This window comes from Mesoplodon densirostris, chromosome 1 (assembly GCF_025265405.1).
Source record: "Mesoplodon densirostris isolate mMesDen1 chromosome 1, mMesDen1 primary haplotype, whole genome shotgun sequence".
NCBI lineage: Eukaryota > Metazoa > Chordata > Mammalia > Artiodactyla > Ziphiidae > Mesoplodon > Mesoplodon densirostris.
In genome coordinates, this window is record NC_082661.1 from 28,503,837 (window position 1) to 28,519,280 (window position 15,444).

General features: G+C 41.7%; 1 protein-coding gene across 9 annotated transcripts in view; it reads right to left on the minus strand.

Annotated features, from left to right (window-relative positions):
* Positions 1–14,689, minus strand: part of BTRC (beta-transducin repeat containing E3 ubiquitin protein ligase) — a 189,801-nt gene extending 175,112 nt beyond the window's left edge. For 5 of the 9 annotated variants that reach the window (XM_060100590.1, XM_060100582.1, XM_060100574.1 and 2 more), the window contains exon 1: positions 14,584–14,689. In XM_060100590.1, the coding sequence (XP_059956573.1) occupies positions 14,584–14,631 (48 nt within the window). In that variant the 5' untranslated portion in view covers positions 14,632–14,689. Of the gene's footprint in view, positions 1–14,169; positions 14,344–14,583 lie in introns of those variants that run through there. The other 4 variants (XM_060100596.1, XM_060100541.1, XM_060100536.1 and 1 more) reach the window with 3 other exon arrangements.
* Positions 14,690–15,444: the final 755 nt, after the last annotated feature.

Sequence of the window (15,444 nt, forward strand, 5' to 3'; positions counted from 1 at the left end):
CAAAGCAAATCCCAAGATTATATCACTTTGCCCATTTTTATCTATGTGTATATCTTTTTTTTTTTTTTTTTTTTTTTTTGCGGCGCTCGGGCCTCTCACTGTTGTGGCCTCCCCCGTTGCAGAGCACAGGCTCCGGACACACAGGCTCAGCGGCCATGGCTCACGGGCCCAGCCGCTCTGCGGCATGTGGGATCTTCCCGGACCGGGGCACGAACCCGTGTCCCCTGCATCGGCAGGCAGACTCTCAACCACTGCGCCACCAGGGAAACCCTATGTGTATATCTTAAATTTAGTCTCCTTATTAAAGTTAGGGACTATTCCAATATCTTTACCCACCAAATACTTGTTTTGCCATACCTACTGCTATGGCAACCTTCCCTTTAACTAATTGCCCTGAACACGCCTGACACCAGCCATATTTTACTCTTCTCTTTTCTCTTTTTCTTTTCTCCTAGCCTACTCCAGGCAAACCTTACTCACTGTATCTCCAGAATATTCCTTGAATATCTTTCCTTCTTTCCATACCAACTGCCCTAGCTCAAGCCCACATGGCTTCTTGCCTAGACTATTACATAGTCTTTAAGCAGCCTCCCTGCCTGTCTGTTCCCCCGTCCCTAGTCCAATCCACTCAAATAACTAAAATGGTCTTCTAATCTTCTTTGTTGTTATTGCCCCCAGTGGGAATCAGATTCAGACGTAAATTATAGACCTTTCAGAAAAAAGTACTCCCATGTGTTTATACTGAATGGAGGTCATGGAGCTCAGGTTTAAAAAAACCTTTACACTCAACAACAGAAAATTAAATTTTAAAAATAGCATCTAAAAACACCAAATACCTGGAATAAATCTAACAAAAGATGTATAAAGACCCCTACACAGAGAAATTACAGACCCCAAAAATGGAAAGATATACCATTTTCATAGATTATAAAATTCAATAGTGTTAAGATCTCAGTTCTCCCCAAACATATATAGATTCAATGCAATTCCAATAAAAGTCATAGGAGGATGTTTTGTGGAAATTAAGCTGATTCCAATATATATGGACATGCAAAAGCTGAGGAACATTCAATATCCAATATCAAGAATTGGTATAAAAATATAGTAATTAAGAAAGTGTGATATTGTCACAAGGATAAATAGACCACTGGAACAGAAAAGTCCTGGAAACAAGCCCACACACATATATAGACAGGTGGTATATGACAAAAGTGACCATGCAACGCAACAGATGAAAAACAAAACAACTACCTCACATCAAACATAAAAATTCCAGACGGACTGTAGATCTAAATGTAAAAGGTAAAATATTCATGGAAAAGACTCTGACAAGTACAGGTTTCTGGTAACTGACTATACTGCTGAACTGAATGAATAAGCATTTTCAGAACTCCAATGGAAAACTGATGAATTCATAAAAGTGCTAACAAAAGATCAAGATGAAAAAAAAATTAAGCGTTTTGGGGTCTTGAAGAGATATTTGTAGACCCATGTTCATAGCAGCATTATTCACGATAGCCAAAAGGTAAAAGTATCCCAAGTGTCTGGCAAGAGATGAATGGACAAACAAAATGTGATGTATACATACAACGGAATATTATTCAGCCTTAAACAAGAAGGAAATTCTGACACATGCCTTAACATGGATGAACCTTGAGAACATTATGCTAAGAAAAATAAGCCAGTCACAAAAAGACAAATACTGTATGGTGCCACATTTATGAGGTATCTAGAGTAGTCACACTCATAGAAACAAAGTAGAATGGCAGTTGCCAGGGACTGAATGGCAGTTGCCAGGGACTGTTTAATGGGTACAGAGTTTCAGTTTTACAAAGTGAAAAATCTGTATTCAGTTTAGTGAGGGTCAAGGAAAACAAGTGTGTACATGAGATGGGATGGAGGGATCTGCAGTGACCTACAGCAGGATGTCAGAACCCTAGCAGGATAAAGAGAATGTCTATACAGGAGTATGGCAGCCTTAGTAGCCCTGCACAAGGTGCTAAAGTCCAAATGGAGTGAGGAGAGCAACCTAGTGCACAGTATCAGAGCCTGAAATGAGAAGGGTCTTCAAACGGGGGCTAGTGGCAGCAGCCTAATATAGGATTTTGGAGACTGATAAGGTGAGGATGGCATCCACATGATGGGTGTCAGGAACAGCAGCAACAGGAGAGACTGGTCACATACAGGGGGGATTGATTAAGAAATTATGTTGAAAAAAAAAAGAAATTATGTTGAGGATAATGAGAGCCAACTTACTAACAGAAAAGGGAGTTACAATTATGGAAAGCAAATTATTGGATAAACCCTGTTGTGTTAGACGAGAATTGGAGATACCTGTGTGAACCCATGGTTTTAAATAAATATGTAGATAAAATTAAAATAGCGATACATGTGTGCACACGCATGTGTACGCACATTTACACATACATATATTCCCTACCTCTGTCCACTGAGAGGACTTGGGAGCAGTGACACCCAATAGCAATGTGTATACCTAACACCCAGATATTGACTTCTATATGTCATTCTCTACTTAAAGAAACCAGAAAAAAAAGAAGAGAAATCACTGATTCCAGGACTGGGGGAAAAAAGTACAATGTTCAAAGAATGAAAGAAATACATAAAAAAGACAAAGAAAGCAGTTTGAAAGCACTCTCACTGGCCAAACAGGGAACAATTTAAGTGTCAAAAGAAATAATGATTGGGCTTCCCTGGTGGTGCAGTGGTTAAGAATCTGCCTGCCAATGCAAGGGACACGGGTTCGAGCCCTGGTCCAGGAAGATCCCACATGCTGCAGAGCAACAAAGCCCATGCACCACAACTACTGAGGCTGCGCTCTAGACCCCACGAGCCACAACTACTGAGCCCGCGTGCTGCAACTACTGAAGCCCACGTGCCTAGAGCCCGTGCTCCACAACAAAAGAAGCCACCACAATGAGAAGCCCACGCACCTCAACGAAGAGTAGCCTCCACTTGCCGCAACTAGAGAAAGCCTGCGTGCAGCAACAAAGATCCAACACAGCCAAAAAAAAATAAATTAAAAAAAAATAAAGAAATAATGATAGTATTATAACCCATCAAATAAAACAGGAATTCATAAACTCATTCTGTTAGAAATAGATTGAAAATCTAATGAAGAATAAGATAGTTACATGGTTTCAAAGTACCTTCCCACAAGATACTTACTACAAAAACATTAGCTTTAAAGAAGAAAATGGCAGATGCCACTTTAATCACGTAAAAAAAGTTGTAAGACAAACAAAAATTATGTGTCACCCAACAGGAGGCAATAAGTAAAATAAAGCAACACTTCTGTGGTATTTCTGTCAAAAATACAGGACCCAAATCTAATCATGAGGAAACATCATCAGATAAACCCAAATTGAGGAATTGTTCTACAAAATAACTAGCCTATAATCTTCAAAAGTGCCATAGTCATGAAAGTTAAAGACAGGAACCGTTCCAGACTGAAGGAGACTAAGGAGACGTGACAACTAATTTCAGTACGTGATTCTGGATTAGACCCTTTTGTTATAAAGAACATTACTAGAGGGACTTCCCTGGTGGCGCACTGGATACGACTTCGCACTCCCAATGCAGGGAGCCCAGGTTCCATCCCTGGTCAGGGAACTAGATCCCATATGCATGCCACAACTAAGAGTTCGCATGCCACAACTAAGGAGCCTGTGTACTGCAACTAAGGAGCTGGTGAGCTGCAACTAAGGAGCCCTCTGCCACAACTAAGGAGCCCACGTGCTGCAGCTAAGGAGCTGGCGAGCTGCAACTAAGGAGCCCGCCTACTGAAACGAAGACCTTGTGTAACCAAATAAATAAATAAATAAATAAATAAATATTTTTTTTTTAAAAAAAAGAACATTATTAGAACAACTGGCAAAGTTTGAATGGGGTCTAAGGGGTTAGATCTGTAATTGTACTGTATGTTAATTTCTGAATTTTGATGGTTGTCTTATATAGAATGTCCTTGTTTGCAGAAAATATACACTAAAGCATTTGGTGATGATGTGACAACTACTCTCAAATGATTCAGGAAAAAATGTCATTTGTGTTGTACTTGAAACTTTTCTGTAATTCTGAGTTGACTCAAAATAAAATATTAAGAGAAAGAGAAAGAATTGCACTGGTAGTTACCAAACACTAAAAATAAAGATAGTGATGTTATATGTATGTGTATTTTATCCACAAACACACACCCCAATTAGGTTAACTATCTTAAGAGAGACTATTAGTTTGCCATGGCTACTTTAAAAAAGTACCACATACTTAGTGGCTTAAAGCAACATTAATTTATTATTTGACAGTCCTGTAGTTCTGAAGTCTGAAATGGGTCTCACTGAGCCAAAAATCAAGGCCTCAGCGGGGCTATGTTCTTTTCTGAGGCTTAGCTTGTCCTTTCCTGCTTCTAGAGGCTGCTCACATTCCTTGGCTCGGGGCTCTCTTACCACATCTTCAAAATCAGCAACAGTGGATTGAGTTCTCACATGTCATCACTATGACCTCCTCTTCAGCCTCCCTCTTACACATTTAGGGTCCCTTGGGATTACACTGAGCCCAACCTGGATTATCCAGGACAATCTCCCTATTTTAAAGTCAGCTGAGGGACTTCCCTCGTGGCCCAGTGGTTAAGACTCTACACTTCTACCGCAGGGGGCACAGGTTCAATCCCTGGTCAGGGAACTAAGATCCCGCACGCTGCGTAGTATGGCAAAAAATTAAAAATAAAGTCAGCTGATTAGCAACCAAATTTCAACTGTTACCTTAACTCCCCTTTGCCCTGTAATTTAACATATTCACAGGTTCTTGGGATTAGACTGTCTATTTTGGACGGGGGGGCGGGGGGGGCATTATTTTGCCTACCTCAAAGAGTTTCCTTTATTCTGAGATTATGTTTCTACTTCTGTGGCATTAAAAAGCTCCTTCATTCATTTATAAAATGGTGCTGACAGTGGTGCTTCTTTTTCAAGTATTGGTTGTGTAGGAAAAAAAACTTAACCCTGTAAATCCTGTGTAGGTATTTCGTAGTCACAAAATCTTGTGACTTTTTTACTGATTTCTTAAACGAAAAAAATCTGAAAACAAAACACATGTTCCTACAAAAGAACCATATATTTGTTGAAAGATTTGTATTGTATTTTTCAGAATATAGGGAATAGATCAATAAGAAAAAGGCAGACAATCCAATAAAAAAAAAAAAAAGACCAAGGCCTGAATAGACACTTCAAAAAAGAGGATATCTAAACAGCCAAAAACCTCAATAATCTTTTTAGGTGTTTGATTACAGCAGTCATTAAGGAAATCCAAATTAAAACAGTCAGATAATACCATTCACCCACTAGTATGGCTAAAGTGAAAAAAGACAGTAGCAAGTAAATGTTACAAGAATGTACAGCAACTGGAACTCTCATATGGTGCTGTAGAAAGTATGAAATGGAAAAAATTCATAGACTCTACTAAAGCTAAACATTTTTCATACCCTATGACCCAGCAATTCCACTCCTAGGTATATACCCAACAGAAATATGTACATATATACAAGAAAAGACACGTACAAGATTATTCATAATAGCACAATTCACAGTAACCCCAAACTGGAAATAACCCAAACATCCATCAACAATAAAATGGCTAAAAATTTGAAGTATACTCACACAGTGGAATACTGCATAGCAATAAAAATGAACACACTACACCTAACACAGCAACCCGAATGAATCTTCTTATGTGGGACAAAAGATGCCAGACACTAGAGAATATATACTGGAGTGATTCCATTTATGTGAAGTTAAATACCAGTAAAGGCAAAAACTAATCTACAGGTATAAGATAATAGTTACACAGAAGTGACAACTGGGTAAACATTCAATGAGCTGTATACTTAGGATTTCTTTAAAAAGTATACTTATTTTACTTCAATAAAAGCTTATATAGACACATACCAAGTACACTATAATATTATTCTTAAATACAAACTGGATTCAATCCAAACTCCCTGGGCTCCCAATCTATCTTTTCATTCTTGTCTGCTATTCACCTTATGTTCAAGTCATACACATCTACTCACACTGTGCTGGCCAGCTCCTGATCTTCTAGCCTCTACCTAATCTACTCCCTCTTCCTGGAACTTCCCACTTCAGAAACAAGTCTGTCAAAATCTATCTATTCCAGGGCTTCCCTGGTGGCGCAGTGGTTGAGAGTCCGCCTGTCGATGCAGGGGACACGGGTTCGTGCCCCGGCCCGGGAAGATCCCACATGCCGCGGAGCGGCTGGGCCGGTGAGCCATGGCCGCTGGGCCTGCGCGTCCGGAGCCTGTGCTCCACAACGTGAGAGGCCACAACAGTGAGAGGCCCGCGTACCACAAAAAAAAAAAAATTGAAAAAAAAAAATCTATCTATTCCACAAGACCAATATGAAGGTCTCTTCTTCAAACCTTCCTAAGATCTTTCCAGTTAAAACTAATTTCCCCTCCCTTAACTTCTATAGCACTTTGTGCCTCTATTTTGGCACTTCCAAAGTGTGCCTTAAGAGATATTTATAAATGCCTATCTTCTCAACAGACTGTGAAGTTCTAGAGAAGATAGAAGTTTTATAATACTTAACTTTGTGTCTTCATCCCCTCCTGCCCCCATAACCACCTCCCTCTACATGTAACATAATGTTTTGCACTCAGTTTATGTTTATATTTTTATCAAATCACACTGCGTGCCTCGTTTTCAGCTATCAACTCACTCATTTTGTCAAGTACTACTTAACAGGAAAATGCAGTGCTCCAGCACAATTTAGGACCATAGAGTTCTAAATTTCCAATGAAAACTTGGATACATATAGGAGTTTAAGTAGCATAATTTATCAATTAACACATTATACATGGCAATTTACAATTTAAAATGAACTGAGAGGGGGGGAAAAGAGGGAAAGAGAGACCCTTCTTAACTAGGTAAGACTAACAATTAAGACTTTTCAGTTAAGAAAATGAGCTCAGAGTGAGTTGTCTATTCAAGCCACCACTGTCAGTCCACTGGCCAGTACACTTGTTACACTGTAGTCCATGATCAAGTGCAGGTCTTCATTTGGGGTACTTGTTTTATAAATGTATACATTATATTAAATTTTAATTTCTCTGATTAAAAACAATACATATAAAAATGTAGAAAACATTAAGGAATATATAGAAAAGAAAAATCACCTAAGTGATGCTTTTTTTGTGTGTTTCCTAATACATCTTCAGATGCCAAATATTTTGAAATATTACCCATAATCTAACATTTCACCAAAAAACACATTAACAGTTTAGTGTAGTACCTCCTAAGAAGTACAAGGATTTACGTATCCGTGCTGCAAAAACATTATCCACATGCTACAATTCTGTTTCCATGACTTTTCAGTGAAAGCCTGAAAGTCCCCCAGACATCAGAAAATATCGTTGCAGCCTTAAGTTTACGTTCAGAGAAGGGGCTTAAGAGCTCTGAACGTAATACCAAGGGAGTTGTTAGGGCATTATGTATGACCTTGATTCAAATTCTGTTACAGTTTAAATTCTGTTACAAATGCTACTCGAGTGACATCAACCTTATCCTTCCCAAGTACAGAAAAATAGAATTGTGATATTGATGAACTTTCCAGGGCATCATTGTGGATTAAAGTCAAGATTCTGATTATTTCTTTACACTTTTTTTTTCTACATGACATAATACAAAGACACCTGCTGTATTAAATTGTGATTCTGGAAGTATCCAACCAATAGGTGTTGTTCAGTAACCAAAATGTGAAAGTGCTAGTCAGAATAGTGTCAACAAGGGAGAGCAGAAAGAAAGCACAATAGTTGTAACAGTAAGCATTTTATCATTCTTCTATAAATCAAGTATATTAGATTATTATTACTATAGTAAATTATTGTGCAAGTTGCTCTCTCTTCCACTCCTTCTATGGGCAGAGTATACTTGCCCACCTCTTGACTTGACCATGTGATTTACTTTGGTTAACGGAATATCAGCTGGTATAATACAACCAACGATTGAAAGGCACTTGAACAACTGGGCTTGCTCTCTTGTGCCTCTACTATAGCTATGAGGACAGCTCTGCCTGGGAAGTCACTGCCTCTACAGTCTGAGTCCCAGAATAACATGTGGAACAGTCCTGAGTGAGCAGCCAAATCCAGAGTGACCCAACAAAATTCAGTCTGTGTCATCCAATATTCAGCAAATCCACATATTCATGAGAATAAATAACTATCATTGTATTGCCATGACATTTTGTGGGTCTTTATTACTCAGCAATAGCCAATTGATGCAATGATACTGTGACAACTCCGTTTCCTCAGTAATTCAAATGATCAGAAATTTATATATGTCTGGACAGTAACTCTCCACTCCGGCCCATCGGACCAGCAAAGAAACGTGCCATCATATTCCATTGTTTCTCTGCTCTTCAAGGATGAAACACAGTGCGAGTGAGGGTCTCAAGTCAGAGTTCCTGGGTTTGATCTCAGGCTTCTTGCTAAGCAGAGAGACTTTGTGCAAGTTACTTAACCTCTCTGGAATCAGTTTCCTCATCTGAAAATGGGAGTAACAATAGTACTGAATCTGTCTTACAGGATTATTGGGAGGATTAAATGAAATAATAGTATATGTAAAGAATTTAGAATAGCAAACAGTAAACACTAAGTAAATACATATTAGCTATTCATGGCTGATCATATTAAAAAAAAAACAAAGAAAAATAAATAAACACAACCCTCCATTTCTACTGTGGTTATCCTATTATTGACACAGAGTCAGGTCAGGTCAGTCACAAGCCTAGGAATAGGAAGGCAAGTATACCCTGAAGGGAGAGCCAAATCTCAGAAAGGAGCAAGACCTCAGAAGGAAGTTCCAACTCAAAGCGTTCACCCTAAGCAGGCAGGAATTCTCTCCCAGCTCTGTGGCTTTTGCTCCCCTGCTCCCCATCCTCACCCTGGCCACATACAAAGGCAATCCAGGAACTATGATTGTAGTGCCCCAGAGAACAAATCATATTCTTAGTTCAAAATTACTCTCAGTATCTATTCCTCTGTTGTTATCTCTGAGTCTTCTGTAAAATGTTCTAGCTCTGTTTTCAATCAGGCTTCAGAAATCTAAAGGGAATTATCCAGAGATTCCCCAGTACAAGGTGAATCTTACGGAATACTAGTTGAAATGGTAAGATCAGGTGGACCTTTCCCATAGAGATTTTCCCCTCCTCCACTGCCAATGTTAGGATGCTGGGATTGATTTATTAAGGAAGAAAGCAGTTTTCTTTATAGTGACCAAGTTGTTAAACATTGGTAAATATTTTCTACTTTATCCACAGTGAATTCTTATTATATACATTTAGAAAGCACCTTCATGCTGTATTAAAATACTGCTAGAAAGCACATGGTATTTTAAACTATTTTAATACCACAAAGATCCTTTTTTCTTTCTTCATTCTCATTCTTTTTTTTAATTGTAATGCCATTTACCACAAATAATTTTATCTATACATGATCAAGATCTTACATATGTACCATCTCTCTTTAGAAAGGGAAAAAAATTCTTACCCGGTTATTTTCTTTTAGGATTTAAACAATACACACAAAATATAGAATAACAAGTAGTCTCCTTTGAAAGTTCATTTTCTAATTTAGCAATAAAAAATTTCTGGCAGGGCTTCCCTGGTGGCGCAGTAGTTGACAGTCCGCCTGCCGATGCAGGGGACACGGGTTCGTGCCCCGGTCCGGGAAGATCCCACATGCCGCGGAGCGGCTGGGCCCATGAGCCATGGCCGCTGAGCCTGCGCGTCCGGAGGGAGAGGCCACAACTGTGAGAGGCCCGCGTACCACAAAAAAAAAAAAAAATTTCTGGCAATCATTCAAAGTAGAAGAATTTTTACTCCAATCTAATAATTTACTTCCAATAATTTATTATGTACATTACAAACATGAATCAAGAAAATGAGCACAGAGAATTATCATTAATTTGTAATTCCATACCCCAATACCTATATAAGAGTATTCAGAAAAGAAACTGAAGGCTAATTTAAATTGAGAACAGGTAACAGATATATAGAAATTCTGACAAACTAAGAACTAGTTTCAAATGTCCATCCAACTAGCTGGTAATCAATCTCACTGATTTAAAGAAAAGCCCATCACAGTGAGAAATCTGAATACTTATTTTAAAATGCAGTTTCTTGCTTTTAGTTACATATGGTTCTCAGGCAAAAAAGAAAAGTTCCTGAATCCTATCAATTCATCCAGTATTATCTCTACAGTAACATTATTAAGACAAGTCGTGCAGGAGATCATGTTAGTTCCTTAAGAAGTTAACCTCAAAAAAGAGATGCCTCCAAAGCATTCCTAGTGTTATTACCCACAAATTTGGCTGATCCCATTTGTATTTTTATGCTGAGCATCCAACTAGAATAGCATCTGTGGTAGCCAGTCTCAAAAGGGCATGGCCCCCAGCAGTTTCTCTCTGTTTATGCATACCTCTCTTCTTGTCTACAGGTAGAGATTATTTTCCCTCCCTCTGACTCTGGGCTGGCCTTGACTGTCTTTGACCAATGGCAACATTCTCAACTTCCAAACCCAGGACTTAAGAGAACTGGCTGACTGGTTTCTATTTCCTATCTCTTGGAATGCTCCTTCTTAGACCCCAGGCATCATGCTTTAAGGAAATCGAAAGGCCATGTGGAGAAAGGAGGCCCACATAAAGGAGGACAGAAGGCCTTACTGCTAGCTGAACTTTCAGCCAGTGGCCAGCCATGACAGAATGTGGCCATTTTGAACATTCTAGCCACGCTGGCACCCCAGCCAACACCAAGTGAAACAGAAAATGCATCAGTCAACCACAGATTTATCTTTGTTACACAGCAAGTTACCCTTTACACTTTCACTTATCTTTCAATTCTTTAAAAAACTATTTTATATGTCCTAAAATTATTTCATGCATGCGTCAAATTTTCCCAGTTCTAAGATCCTGGGATTGGTTTATCCTGTCCATTTAAAAATAAACTTCAGGGGGCCTCCCTGGTGGCGCAAGTGGTTGAGAGTCCGCCTGCCGATGCAGGGGATACGGGTTCGTGCCCCGGTCTGGGAGGATCCCATATGCCGCGGAGCGGCTGGGCCCGTGAGCCATGGCCGCTGAGCCTGCACGTCCGGAGCCTGCACGTCCGGAGCCTGCGCGTCCGGAGCCTGTGCTCCGCAACGGGGGAGGCCACAACAGTGAGAGGCCCGCATACCACAAAAAAAAAAAAATAATAAACTTCAGGGACTTCCCTGGTGGTGCAGTGGTTAAGAATCTGCCTGCCAACGCAGGGTACACGGGTTCGAGCCCTGCCCCGGGAAGATCCCACGTGCCGCGGAGCAACTAAGCCCGTGCGCCACAACTACTGAGCCTGCGCTCTAGAGCCCACGAGCCACAACTACTGAGCCTGTGTGTCACAACTACTGAAGCCCGTGTACCCAGAGCCCGTGTTCCACAACGAGAAGCCACCACAACGAGAAGCCCGTGCACTGCAACGAAGAGTAACCCCCGCTCGCCACAACTAGAGAAAGCCCGCACGCAGCAACGAAGACCCAATGCAGCCAAAATTAAAAAATAAAAAATAAAACTTCAAATTCATCCCTCAACTTGTCATATAGACAGATAGGATATAGAAGGATAGACAGATATAGGTATATCACAAAAATCCAAAGGTAAACTTTAAGTCTAGGCCATGTGTGAATTATGGTCAAATCTGAATTACCAGTCTCAATGATAAGATTTTATTATAAAATTTCTAATCAAAGTACTATGTCAATATAATAATGAGCAAAGTTCATGAAAGAGAATATCCATTTCATGTTGCTATTTTAAACAAATTTTCTTTTCTTTTTTTTTTTCTTTTTTGCGGTACATGGGCCTCTCACTGTTGTGGCCTCTCCCGTTGCGCGTCCAGGCTCTGGACGCGCAGGCTCAGCGGCCATGGCTCACGGGCCCAGGCACTCCGCGGCATGTGGGATCTTCCCGGACCGGGGCACGAACCGTGTCCCCTGCATTGGCAGGCAGACTCTCAACCACTGCGCCACCAGGGAAGCCCTACATTTTCTTAAACAGTGGAAATCAGGCATCGGTATAAAACTTATCATTCACAACTCACAACTGAAGGAAGGGGTAAGGACAAAATAAAGCCAAATACTATCAACAACTTCAATTTGATTAAAAGGATAGTCCTTCCATGTGTACTGTGCACTAATTACTAGGTGCAAACACAAATAAAATATCTTCCTATCTCAACTGACTAAGGAAACAGACATGTTATAACAGGGTAGATGGGACCAAAGGCAAGTTGTGACTTACTTAGATTCATAATAAGACTGTTACTGAGCTGAAAAGGAATACCAAATCTCTAACTCTGCGTTCCGTTTAAGTTATTAAGGTGTCATTCTTGGTGACCCTCTTCCAGTTGGCCTTTTCTCAAACAGCAGCCACAATAAGCAGGCAAAGTCAAAAATGAAAGTAACTATTGTAAACTGAAGAAGAATTGGTTTCTCCCTATGGAAACTGACTCAACATTTAATAATGTGTGGCGTCCCAAAAGCTGCAAACTACTACATGGCCATCTCTAGCTCAACTTTAACTCAACCAGGAGACCATTATCAAAACAACTCACTGGTGCCAAGCAGAGATCAATTGGTTGAAAATGTTCCTAGGCTGAGGTCTAATGGAGAGTAAAGAAGATGTTCTCATAATGTCTCTTTATGATCTTTAAACCACATTATTCCATAAACCTGACACATGTCAAGATTAGGATTGAGTCAATCTCTAAGCAGGAAAACAAAAATAAGCAAATGCCACTTTTCTGACTCAAATCTAGAAGCTGGTTGTAGATACAAAGCAACTTCCTCTCACTTCTAAAGTCCAAAAAAATGTCAAAGCCTCTTCTTAATATTTTAGAATTTCAACATTGGGTAGAAACTCAAGAACTTTCTTCAGGCCTAACAGAATTTTGTTAAAGATACACTTGAACTTTAGTTAGGTGTTTCTGAAAGCACTAATACAAAGTAAGTAAAGTCATAGTAAATTTGACCAGTATTCTTGTAAATGGGGCAGTTTAAAGCCTAAATTCAATTAGGTTAGTGTCCATGTTTGTTTAAACTTGTTTGGGTATCTCAGGCAAAGACACAAGATAACTGACAAAAGAAGTAAGATTTGGAGTGACAGGTTACAATTACTTCTGGAAAAAGCAAAACTAGACTGCAAGTAATATCAATGTCTCTATGGCCACCTGCTAAGACAGAAGTAAGTCTATGCATCCCATCATTCTGTAACCACAAAGTCTGGTTTTACATCTAGGATATACAAATGAAGCATCAGATTAAAAGCATCAAATATCAGACTCCACAAATTTGCCAAACATACACATATCAAAAACAGAAAAGCATGATTCAAAGTTAAAGAACTAGATTCCAAAGGATTTAAACACACCCACAAAATCCAGTCCAAGTTCATACTGTGCTTCAACCTAAAACTCATAACTACCAATCCTGACATCTGCCATTCCTCGATACCTGCTAAAAGGGGGAACCCTTTTAGCTCCTGAATTTCTCCACTGATTTTATCACTTCTTATGGATCTTTGGATTCTCCATGGCCTTTCCTTTCTCAGAAAGTAGTACAGCACCCAGTCCCTTCATTTTACTATCTCTACAATTTAGCACTAAGTTTTGTTTTACCCTATTAGTTATTAATTTTGCCCCTAATCTCCTGTACCTAGGTTTCCCTAGCCAATGAACCTCTCCTGTCTTCTTTCAAACTAGAGGATGTACCCCCTTTCCTGATATTTGTAATTCTGGTTCCTAGTCAACCCCCTTCCTTTCCCAGAGACTGTCATCATAGCGCTAGATCCCCATCTCCAGTCCTTTTCTTCCTAAGTAAGGCCTAGTCCTTTCCAGAGTTTGTCAACATTAGTTTGGCCAAGCTGGGATTGTACCCTGAAGGCAAAGACTATCTCTCCCACCTAACTCTGCAAATCTATGTCTCCCACCAGCCCTGTCTTTCTCTCCTCTAACCTTAGATCCAGCTGCATCCAGCGCTGCCCGTTTCCCACCCACCTCCCACTCCCAATATCTTTCTTCCCACTATCCCGCGCTCCCCTTCCCCACTCCTGAATGCACCTCTTCTCCCGGGCCTCACCCGTAACCCTCACACAAGGAAGGCCCTGCCAGCGGCCTCACGGCGTCTCTCCTCCTGGCTTCCTCCGCTCTTCAGTAACTGTCCCTACGCCCCTTTCCCTCCAGGGCCCTGCGCGCCGCCCAGAGCCCCCTCCCCGATTAAGCTCCCGCTGTCACTTGGCCTCTCATCCACAAGATGGCGGAGCTGCTGCCCCCACCTCCGGGTCCTCTCCGCAACCCCTCCTACCTCCCAGGAACTCCCGTCCCGTCCCTTCAGCCGCCTCCGCCCCCGGCCCCGGCCTCGGCCCAGGGTCCCGCTGCCCCCTCCTCTGGCGGGATGGCGGCCCAGACCCGAGCCTGAGCGACGCCGCCAACTCCACCGCCTCCACCGTTCCCCGGCCTGCACATTCTCCTCACCATAAACTTGAGCGCTTTTTCCTGCAGCACCGCCTCGGCCGGGTCCATAATCGCCAACGGCCACCGAGTCCGCACTCCGCCGGGGCCGCCCCCTTGGTGCCAGGCCGCAACCGACGCAGCGCCCGGATCCCGCCTCCTCTTCCTTCTCCCCGCCCTCTTACCTCTCAAGCACCCGCGGGGCGGCCAGGGAGGACCAGCTGTACCGTGCGCGTGCGTGAGCCCGCTGGCTCACGGGATTTGTAGTTCTGGGGCTTCCCGCCGCAAAAAATGAGGCCACACCGCGAACTGCAACTCCCGCGGTTCACTGCGGTAGGGTCGCCGTGGCTGACAAGCCGAATCTAGACAACGGGCAGTCAAGTAGAGAATCAGCGTATGGGAATCGTAGTTTACAGCTTCTAGGGCTGGGAAACGGGAGGGGCATCGGTGTCTCCGTGGTTACCGAGCGACGCCAGTGGCGTCTTGCCTGCCAATTGATATCAAGATGGCGACCAGTGCCTCACCTGTAGCCCAAATACTGGAAAAAACCGTGAGAGGACAGAAGTCCTAGGGCCTCCCTAAATGTGGTTGTAGAGAACTGGACGCCCCCAAAATTCATATGTCTGGCGTCTGCGGGACGGATTTCAACCCAGAGGCGTTTGGCCTATGGGCACCTGGCAGCACCTTATAGACTAATACAGAATTTCAAGGTCCTCCTAAGTCATCGCCCCACATTTCTTCCTGTCACCTTATTCTAGTCCACAGTAAATCAGGGCCGAATAGAGCTCGGCTCAGGAAATTCTCGGGTGTTTAGCACTCAGAAACCATGGCCGCTACTGCTAACCCTGAGATGTAAGCCCTGCATTAAGGGTTAAATGGGTACTT